The sequence below is a fragment of the Pocillopora verrucosa genome, chromosome 2 (assembly GCF_036669915.1).
Source record: "Pocillopora verrucosa isolate sample1 chromosome 2, ASM3666991v2, whole genome shotgun sequence".
In the NCBI taxonomy this organism is placed as follows: Eukaryota; Metazoa; Cnidaria; class Anthozoa; order Scleractinia; family Pocilloporidae; genus Pocillopora; species Pocillopora verrucosa.
Window position 1 is genome coordinate 13828893 of NC_089313.1, and position 10641 is coordinate 13839533.

Genomic DNA, 10641 nt, shown 5'->3' on the forward strand with positions numbered 1-10641 from the left:
TATATATAACACGTGAACGACTTAATGCAAGGATCCAGTCCAGAAACATACAGAAGAGTCGGCCATCTTATTGTTCTTGCATTAAGTTTTGTCACGACGCGACTTACCATCAAAAGGATTAAAACATCCCCTTATTCACAAAAAAACATAAGATGGTACACGAACACTTTGAAGAGCATAAAAATCAGCTATTTATGGGAAAAAAAGCTAAAAAAACATGATAGACTCCCCAAGGGCCAGAGAAAAAAATAGGACTAAAGTGCTCTTTAAGGGGAATACGACACGACTGTTCAATTTGCAGAAAAATACCACTCATATGTTTCGCTTTGCACCCCTCTATTGTGGAATGTTGCCAACAGGTCGCACTAGCTTGATGTTATCAACAATAAGCCGTTTTCTACTACATCAACATCTACATTTATTAAGTTGGTAAAAGCTGTACAGACATCACACCAACTATTATTATACAAAGATATAAAATATAAACAATGCTCGGATAAAATAAATAAAGAAATTCGGATAGTACATTTTCCGAAAAATTTTTTCGAATCAGTTTGGTACTATTGAGTAAGGCAAAAACCTAAGATACAAAGTGGTTAAAGTGATGAGGAAATACGAGTATTAAAATATATCAACTCGCAACGGGTGAAAATTAGACGAAAAAAAGAATAGTTCACCAGGCTGAGGTTCAAAATTAGCGACAAACGTAGGAAACGCGTCCACGGATCAGGTTAAATGACTAAAGCTTGAGATTGAGCTTGAGCTTCTATGAGCTTGTGAAAGAAGTGCCCTTGCCTGTTTAAAGATCTTCTTACAGTATCACTTCTAAATCACGCATTAAGGTCAGGAGAATAAGGGAAATGATCACCAACTAAAGTAGCTCTTAAGTGTTAAACAAAATCTTCTTATGCGCACCTGGGGGGATGTAAGGAAAATTGTACGGAAAATATGCATACTGATGATAAGCTGTACAGGGATATGTAGTGGTCTATTAACAACATAAACGACACAACTCATAACCTTGTCATTCATTTATCGTTTATTCAAATATTTTCAAACAGGATTCAACTATAAATGCTTCTCAGTCGCCAGAGGTGTACTTCACAGTTTGGGATGAATATGAATTATTTAATTTTCTTGTTTTCCTTAAGAACCAAATGTCAATCCTTACGTTTCAAGTGATTTTCACAACAACATTTAGGAGTTAATTTTGATATTTGTAGCATTCAGGGTACTCCATCAAGGTAAGAAATTATTAATTCAAAGTTATAAAACATATTGTGCATGAATTCAGAAAGTTTCCCATAAAATCATGTCCACTTTTACAACAGAAGGTAGCTTCCGTCTCTAAAAAGGCTCATTCATTGATGCACCTTGAGCAGAGGAGAGGTGGGGGGGGGGGGAAGGCAGGCACCCACTCATCCCTCCCTCACTTGAAATAATATTCTATATTTTGTAGGTTAAAGAGGGAGGTCATGGCGGGATGTTCTTCCTCATATGTTCCTGGAGAGCTCAGCACATTGCTATTCTGGGTAAAAGGCTCTCCAATTCTCAAGTTTAAAGCTATATGCATGCATGGCTATGTAGCTTTGTGCAGCATTCTGCGACAACCTTATTGACTGTTCCACATTGTAATGTTAATTAATTTCAGTGAACTACTTGTAATTTAACTGAGCACTTGTGCTTCCACTGGGCATATCTTCAAGACCATTAATAGCTCTTGTTCCAAGAGGCTGCCACATTAGTTCCTGACTAATTCCATCATGAAAGATAAGGTTAAAATGTGGATTTTCTTTTCCTTCCTGTATACTTGGAGTCTGGCCTTACTTCTCTGAAACAGAAATAGAAATTTTTTTTCTAATGGTTCTGTGTCATTTTAGGTAAAAAAATGCTTTACCCCTTTAACTCCCAGAAGTGTTTAACATGTTACTTATTCTTGCAATATCCATACATTATCTATCAAGCAGGTAATAAGAGTACTGAAACTTATTAAGTAAAGATGTCATCTTGATCTAACACCAAATTATGGCAGCTAATTTACAAGGATAAGTATAGCAGCTGAAGGGGGGAATTGACAATCAGATCTTGGACACAAAGGGTAAAATGAATAAGAAATCTTTCCATTAGATTTCCTTTCCTCCAACAAAAGAGAGGTTAACCCTTTAACCCCTAAGAGTGACTAGAATCTAATTTCTCCTTACAATATCACCCTTGAATCAAACATTGAGGTCATGGAAATAGAGGAAATGATCACCAACTAAAGCAGCTGTTGATTATTGAACAAATTCTCTTTGTCAGCACCTTGGGAAATGTATAGTGAATAGTATGGAGAATATGGATACTGATATGAGGGGGTTAAGGGTTAAGGTATCTTCAGTGCTCAACCAGTGATTGATTTTGCAAATCTCCTTACTTTCCCTGACGTCTTCTCCTGTCCTTCTTTTCTTTTACCCAGTCCTTGCTCTTTTTTATTGATTTTCCTCGTGGTACTTTTGTTCTCTCTCTAATACAAAGCAATAAAACTCAATCTAACAATTCTTTCATCTTTTGTGCAACAAATGCAATTACTGCAGCCTAAAATGGACCAAACACAGTCACAGTCTGTGGAACATGGCAGAAAGTTATTAGCTGGGATCCCCAAACCTTACCTAGTTTCCAAACATATCCAAAGTTGGACAACATTTCTGAAGCTACTGAAAATGTTTGGAGAATCTCAAGCCCCCATAAGTTAATATTTTCATATGCATTGGTCAACATCAGAATTTGGCAGCCTCTAAGTTGAGTATTTAAGTATGACTGTATGATTTCTTAAACTGAGAAACTGAAACACAACCTTGTTATTCTCTTGTGAGGTCATAATCTGCAGACCCAAGAGTTAAGGGTCCACATCTTTTCAAAGCAGTTTGGTTTGCAGAAGCTTATCATTTACAAGAAAGCAAGATGAATAATTCTTCATATTTATAAACATTTAATATATAGATATCAACATGAGATTGGAGTTTTAGAAACCGTGGCCAAAAACTCATCCCTCAGGGTGCATTCCATTTGTCCTAACCAGCTGACCACATAAATTATTACTGAAACTCAATGGGTTTTTGTTTTTCTTGATACAAATGCCATTGCAATAATAGTAGTTAAAACTTGAAGATTGACAGATCTGGTCAGTCAATTCTGATCAATAAAGGAAATCACAGCTGCAAGCAACCTCTTTTTTCCAGTCAGCTCTGAATATTGGAAAGTATCTTCAATTTCAAGTGGATAGGAATAGTATCAAGTTCAGTTTGTACCTTTTCCCACTAAATTGAACACTATCCTCAACTGATTTGGAATCCTCAGTGCCAAGGCCCTATCAAAATCAAGAAATTGATTAATTTGATGTTCTTACACAAGCCTATGAAGTTAACATCAAATGCCAAACCACTAAACACTAACCAATTCAAATTTACAAATAGATACATATTTCCAAAGGTTTCAAAATGTAAATCTGGTTAACAATTGGTTCATATGTCAGTGTGCATTCATCAAGATATGAAGCATGTGAGAAGTTTGGAGAGGATGAAAGATGTGTAAGAATTGCTTGAGGTGTAGCCGAGATCAACTCTAGCTTCTTGAGTGCCCTCCAAACTTCCCAAGTGCTTTATATCTCAATGAATGCACAGCTCACGTATAAAAGAATTGTTTTATAAAATTTTCAATTTTTTTTTATCAAAGGGATTTGTTTGCTGACATCATGAGCATGCACAATAGGAATATGAAGCACACTCCTGCAATTGAATTTGATTACACAAATTTACTAGCTATATTATCAAAATGAATAAAGTAAGTACAGTACTTATCATCACACTGATGACACTGAATCATCCACTACATTCATTAATTGTAAACTGTCAACAAAAACTAATATGGATCTCAACTTATCAAACTAAGGATTCAGGTAGAAGGTAAATCTGAAATAATAATTATTATTTGTGAATAGTCACCAGAGAGAACAGTTAATTCTGACAAAGAACAACTAATGTACCTTTGGAAGTTTGTCCACAACTACACCAGCAAAAAGACACAGGAATATTCTGAAAAATTAGTTGGAAGACAAAGTTGAATACTAAATGTAACTGAAAGAATGGATGAAGGGGTTAAGTTTCTAAAGAAACTGTGGCCCTGCATTGGTGGGGATATTCCAATAGAGTGGTAAAAGTTAGTTTTTTGAATGGAGTTGATACAGTAAACTGGCCACTTTCAAGAGTTTCTAAAGCTGACTTCTCAAGTGTTAGCTCTGACAAAGTGCTGATTTTCCAAACAACAGCTTTTGAAACTCTTTACTGACAAACAAAGGGTGGCCTTGGACATTGCAAGATCATAATAAATTGTAAAGAAAGCATCACTTTGCCCATGCATGCAAGAATAATTAGCACAGTATTTACTCACTTTTTAGCTCTAGTACTGTTGGGGTAATCCACCACTAAGCCTCCTGTGAATCCTGCTTTCATGGCCTGTGTTGTAATCAACTCAACCTGTGCACGCACAAAAATTAAAAGTGCATGAAACAATCCTTGCTACTAAAGGACCAAAATTTGTACACTTCAGCTAGTATATAACAGATTGTTGATCCTTTAACTCCCGGAAAAGATTAACATGTTACTTCTCCCTATAATATCCATACACTATCCAGTAAATATGAAGTGAGAATACTCAAACTTATCTGTAGAAGTTGTTGTCTTGATCTAACACAAATTCTCACAAATCAAAAGGCCCCTTCAGCCCTGTGGCTTGAGATAAGACAAATGTGTTCAAAATACCTGTTGAGGGTTTTCTGGATAGAACTGGAAAACTGCTCTACTTCCCCGACTCTGCATATGTTAAAAAAAGATACTAAGATACTGTAGAATAAGACATAAGTAAAAATAAAAGCCCGAGTCTTCATGCATGAGGTTGCTGACTCTGATTAATTCCCGATTCACCTTATTTTAAATATTTTTCTTAGTGACATCTGACCAATACTAATGGTTGCAAAATGTGGTAAACTGTTCTTGTGACCCTCAGTAAGATATATACACCTTTTAACTCAATCATCACTGGATTGACAGTCATACAGAATAAACTCATGGGGATGGTAATTTTTTTTATGTTACTGAGAGTGTCTTCAGATCAGAGGTTTAGTTTGAAGTACTGGCTCAAATGCTAGGCTAGATAAACACACAAAATTATGGAGGAATATAAACCTTTTCAAACTCACCATTGAACTGTAAAGTGAACTGAAAAATTTGTAGAGCCTTTTAGCAGGATTGTGTCCCTTTTTGTCAGCATTACAAAGCCACTGAAGAGCAGATATGCTTTAAGGGAAAAAAAAAAAGTCAAATGATATTACATTTTATACCACTAGTCTTTTGAATATTGGTGACACTTGAGGTTACTAATGGACCAGCGAAGAAGATTTGGGTTTGCAAAGCTCGTGATACAGTAAGTAACAACAGTTACTGAATCTTTCCTCAGCCAATTAACCCTTAAACTCCCAGACATCATCAACATGTTACTTCTCCCTAAAACATCCATACATAATCCAGCAAACTGGTAATGGGAATGCTCAAACTTATCAGGTAAAAGTTTTCTTGATCTAACATTAACTTCTCATAAATAATTTACAGGGAAATGTGTAGCAGCTGGAGGGGAGAATTAATAACCAGATCTTGGGAGTTAAAAGATTGAAGCATCTACCAGAGTATTGCACTATTCTATGAAGTAACATTGAAAAATAAAAATAAAAATCCAGCTAATGATGATACAGATTGTTAACTACATTATAACAGACAAAAATTATTCTTGTCACTGCTAGAGTTGCAACAAGTACATTCTGCAGATACTGCTTTAACCATTTAACATCTAAGAGTGACTAACATCCAATTTCACCTTAAAATATCACCCATGAACCAAACACAATGCAATAAAAATAAAGGAAATGATCACCAACTGAAGAAGTTCACAATGTTTAACAAATTCTCCTTGTCAGCACATTAGTTAATGTACAGAGAACAGTATGGAGAATATGAACACTGATGTTAGGGTGCAAAGGGTTTATCAGTGGTGACCAAGCAATAAACCATAAGCTATGGCCAAACCTTATGCATCCATCAAATGTTCCAGGTTTGAAACAAAGACCCTGTCCTACGTCATGAAGAAACAAATCTCCTTCTACTTCTCTTTCAACTGCTACATCTGACAAAATTAAGTGAAAAATATCCACCACTTTATATTAAAAAATTAAATACTCAGTAATTTAATTTAAAAAAGAAGTCATTAGGATATACTGTCTTTTATATAATGAGCTCAGTTATGCACGCGTTTTGATTGGTTCTCACTTATGATCTATTGGAGGACAGACATATAGATGACGTCATCATTAAAACTTTTTAAAATTCTTTATCATATAAAACAAATAGATTCCAAGTTGTCGTGCGTCTGTTCAGTAATAGATCACAGAGGACGTCAAAATGTGGTAAGAACATCAGTGACACAATCGGCTGTGCCTCGTGTGCCACTTTTTTGTTCTTACCACATTTTGACATCATCTGTGATCTATTACTGAACAGATGCACAGCAACTTGGAATCTATTTGTTAAGTAGATGGAGATTCAAACGGGAAATTATCTTGCTACATTTACATTGTAAATGTGCTCCATCACATAAGTTTTCTGAGAAGCAAATTGAAGATTTCTGTAGCTGCTTGTGAGAGAGAAGAATTGCAAATAAACCTACTAGGAAACTCAAAATATGCATTGACATGCAAAAAATAAAACAATCAAACAAACAAACAGGCACCCTTTGGATAACAAAATTTAAGTGGTTCTGTCCTTATCAATCATGTTTACCAAGCATTGCTGGACTGATATCTAAGCCAACCCACTGATGACCCAGCTCTGTCAACACTTCACCACTTAAACCAGATCCACAGCTACAAAAGAAGAAAGAAAAGAAATAAAACACTTCATATTAATGTATTTACCATGAGAGGAAGAAGTGACAAGGAAAATGAAGAGAAGGGACACACTATTAAAATGGTTGATGCAAATGACTCTAAATAATACATCGATTACAGCTCCAAGTGCTAAAACATCTGATGATATACTAAACCAAAGCTAGGAAATGAGTAAAATTAAAACATAAAATGAGTCAAAATCATGTTAAGATCAGCTGTAATAATTTATTTTAGCAAAAAAAAAGTAAAACAAATAATTTGAACATGCAGTAAAAGCTTTACCCACTCCTAGAGGAGGCAACTGTCAAATAAACTATTTGCATGCTTAAATAGTCATATATAGTTTACATTAGAATTGTATTGCAGTACCCTATGTCCAGAAGAAAACTAGGTTGATCCTCTGGCAAATCTAACAGCTCTATTGCCCTCTGAGAAAGTTGGACTTGAATCTCAATCATTCTTGTGCTGAAATTACAAAGTATGATAATTTTCCATATTAAATACATGTACATGTATTATGGGACTTGACAGTGATGAAGTAAAATATTATATGGAAAATAACACTCTCCCACTTGATAGGTATGACATCAAGACTATGTTGAGATTACAGTAAATAGTTTGAACCTGGGGTTAACATTTGATAGTGTAGTCTGATCCTCCAGGTGAATGTGGTCAGGAGAAGGACTGCTGTTGGTAGTCCTGAGTGGAAGTCATCATTGGAATGACGTGAATGCTTGTGGTCAGTCAAATGTTCTAACTCCCATTCGAATAAACTGATTGGTCGGCCTTGCTTGGTGCTATTGGCTGTAACACTCAAGTAGTGTAAGTCAGTCGAGATTGGTCGTGCATCACTACACTGACAAACGTCAAAGACAACATCATCCAATAACATCACGGCAAGACTGATCAATCAGTTTATATGAACCAGATTTAGAACATCTGACTAACCACAACCATTCACTTGACTCTGAAGATGACTTCTATTTGGGTTGTTTGGGTTTAAAGAGTTTACTGAGCTAGTTATATCATAAGACACATGTAAGTTTACCCTAAAGGCGCCATACTAGCTCCCACGGTCGTTATCTAGAATTAAAAAACCCACATAGCGCGATGATCACCCCAGAAATTGAAGACTGATAGATTCAACCCCCGGTTGCAAATGAACACACGTGCTACGTGTTAGTAAATAAAAGATTCCACTCACTTTGATGTGTATTTGCGGGCTTCATCGTCATTGTAAAACTGGAGAAAAAGGCAAAAAGATGATTGAGGACCAAATTCCTTTATTCTAGATAAAATAAGTAAAAGAAGTGGACAGCATTACAAAATTCTTACCACTTCTGGTGGTGCTTGATGTTCGGGTCGCCTTCCGGACGCCATGTTGGAAAAGTAATCTTATGATATCAGCGGATCTGCGCTTTAAACCTACGTCCACGGTGTTTCATAGCAGCAACTGTGCGTGACAGAACTTGATACTTCATGTTCAAGAACACCTTCATATACTACTAAATTATGTTACGCAAGAAAGCAATGGCGGTCACTGACTAAATGCCGGCCACTTCGTTATGAATTGTGTGGTCAGATTGTTGATCCAGAGCTCATCGTCCCCGCGATGGACTGGTTTAAAGTACAGTCAGTTTCGTAAAACATCTTTTCACGGCTTTCTGAGATCATCGTCGATTTTTGGCGTTCATAAATTTGCTTTAAAATTGATACACCCCGATAGAGATGTGAAATTCTACAGCACAGGAGCAAAGACCAGGACGAAAAACTTCTACAAAGTGCTCGGCGTTTCACCTAAAGCCACCCAGGCACAGATTAAAAACGCATTTTACAAGCTCTCCATCACCCACCACCCGGACAAACACAAGGGAAGCGCTGAATCTCACGAAAAGTTTCAAAATATCACGGAGGCTTACAACGTACTTGGAAATCAAGAATCGAGAAAGCAATATGACCGAGAACTTATCGGCGAAGGACAGTTGAGAGCAGAACACGCACAAGGTTACGAACATCCACAAACGGTCAAGAAATCAGGGTCGATTTATAATTTTGACGAATGGACTAAAGCACACTACTCGGATACACTTGATCGAAATCACCGAACAAAATTAAGACAAGAACAACTTAGGAAAGAAAAATTGAATACGCCAACAACGGGATCTGGCACAATGAAGGCTACGTTTGTTTCGATTACCGTATTATTGCTTATTTGTATGTATTATTACAGTAAAAACGCACAGAAATTCGAATCAAAAGATGACTTTCGAATGTGATATTTTACACAAATATCGCATACATTTCTCTCATTGGTAGAATATACAAAAACATTTGGTAATGAGAATTTGGAAGCTAATATTAAATGATAAAGGTTGGGATTTCTACACCAACGACTCTTTTGTGTAAATTTTGTATTAAGAACAGTTTGGGCTCAACTTTTACAGTTATATTTCCCCCATCAAAACCAAGAAACAATGAAAATAAAGTAACCTCCCCAGAAGGCAAGTGCATTTCTTACCAAGGCCTTGTTTGATCTTCCTCTGCTCTCGGAGTGACTTTTTAATTTTGTTTTAATACTTTATATGAATGGGTAAATTAATCCTGTGATAATTTTGTGTTGTATTATGCAACTGACAGCCACAGAAAATTGATGGTTGTTGAAGTTAGTTTCCCTTGCTCTGGTGAGGAAGAGAGTGCATTGCACAACAAGACCAAACAATGATTGCAAAGGAGACTGTTAAAGTTGCTTCACACAGTTCTTGCTTTTGTGGAAAACTTTGTGACTTTTCCTTTTAAATATGGCATGCACCTTTCAAACAAAAAGTTATGTGTACTAGATCCGTTTACATGAGAGTCAGAGGGAAAGTAATGACTAGCATGCCTGCTCTCATCAATGGGTGTATATTTAGCCCTCTTCTCACATAAATCCTTCAATTTAAGCTCTGAAGTTGATAAGCCTACTGGTGGCCTGGAATGTGTAGGGTTAACAATTATTCATTAAAGTGGAGCTGAATAGTGGTGGATGTTAAGTGAAGTTTAAGGCAGCAGGGTAAATATCCACCATATTCACTGACATTGAAGTAAATAATTGTTTTTGTATATATCACACAGAAAACTGAAAAGAAAAAGTTTATTTCTGTCAATATGCCCAAATATGATCCATTCAATTGTTGACGTGCAACTTAGTTTTCACCATTTCCTTATGAAGTAGACAATCAGTATGCTCAAAAAGCATCATTAACGTGTGTGGTAGATATTGATATGTGATATTTATTGTTGGGGAGTAGGGTGGGGGTGATTACTCAAAGGAGAGTGTAATTAACAAATAGATTCCAAGTTGCCGTGCATCTGTTCAGTACTAGATCACAGATGACATCAAAATGTGGTAAGAACAAAAAAGTGGCACACAAGGCGCAGCCGAGTGTGTCACTGATGTTCTTACCACATTTTGACATCCTCTGTGATCTATTACTGAACAGATGCACGGCAACTTGGAAAATATTTGTTTTATATAATTAAGAATCAAACAAAGTTTTAATGATGACATCATCTATACCTCTGTCCTCCAATAGATCATAAGTGAGAACCAATCAGAATGCGTGCATAACTGAACTTATTATATAAAAATTTATTGATAGTTCAATATAAAACCTAACAAGTAAGTGAAGAAG

At 36.1% G+C, this 10641-nt stretch overlaps 2 protein-coding genes across 2 annotated transcripts; one reads left to right on the forward strand and one right to left on the reverse strand.

Moving 5' to 3' along the window:
- Positions 1–840: 840 nt before the first annotated feature.
- On the reverse strand, positions 841–8358 carry LOC131790608 (probable 18S rRNA (guanine-N(7))-methyltransferase). Its single transcript, XM_059107840.2, has 12 exons — positions 8306–8358; positions 8175–8212; positions 7340–7435; positions 6864–6946; positions 6114–6210; positions 5234–5330; positions 4797–4847; positions 4426–4511; positions 4022–4070; positions 3288–3346; positions 2414–2503; positions 841–1831 (listed from the first exon to the last, which is right to left on the reverse strand). The coding sequence occupies exons 1-12, from the start codon at positions 8348–8350 to the stop codon at positions 1777–1779; spliced, it is 846 nt and encodes a 281-aa protein (XP_058963823.1). The 5' UTR covers positions 8351–8358; the 3' UTR covers positions 841–1776.
- Positions 8359–8496: 138 nt separating this feature from the next.
- Positions 8497–9487, forward strand: LOC131790780 (dnaJ homolog subfamily C member 30, mitochondrial). Its single transcript, XM_059108060.2, has one exon. The coding sequence runs from the start codon at positions 8536–8538 to the stop codon at positions 9244–9246; it is 711 nt and encodes a 236-aa protein (XP_058964043.2). The 5' UTR covers positions 8497–8535; the 3' UTR covers positions 9247–9487.
- The last annotated feature ends 1154 nt before the right edge of the window (positions 9488–10641 follow it).

Excerpts from the sequence above, each read along its gene's own strand:
- LOC131790780 (XM_059108060.2), top strand. The coding sequence starts at position 8,536 with ATGAATTGTGTGGTCAGATTGTTGATCCAGAGCTCATCGTCCCCGCGA.
- LOC131790608 (XM_059107840.2), bottom strand. The coding sequence starts at position 8,350 with ATGGCGTCCGGAAGGCGACCCGAACATCAAGCACCACCAGAAGTG. Across the intron at positions 7,436-8,174 it reads GCCCGCAAATACACATCAAA|CACAAGAATGATTGAGATTC; the intron begins GTGAGTGGAATC and ends TTGTAATTTCAG. Across the intron at positions 3,347-4,021 it reads TTGTGGACAAACTTCCAAAG|GGCCTTGGCACTGAGGATTC; the intron begins GTACATTAGTTG and ends TGATTTTGATAG.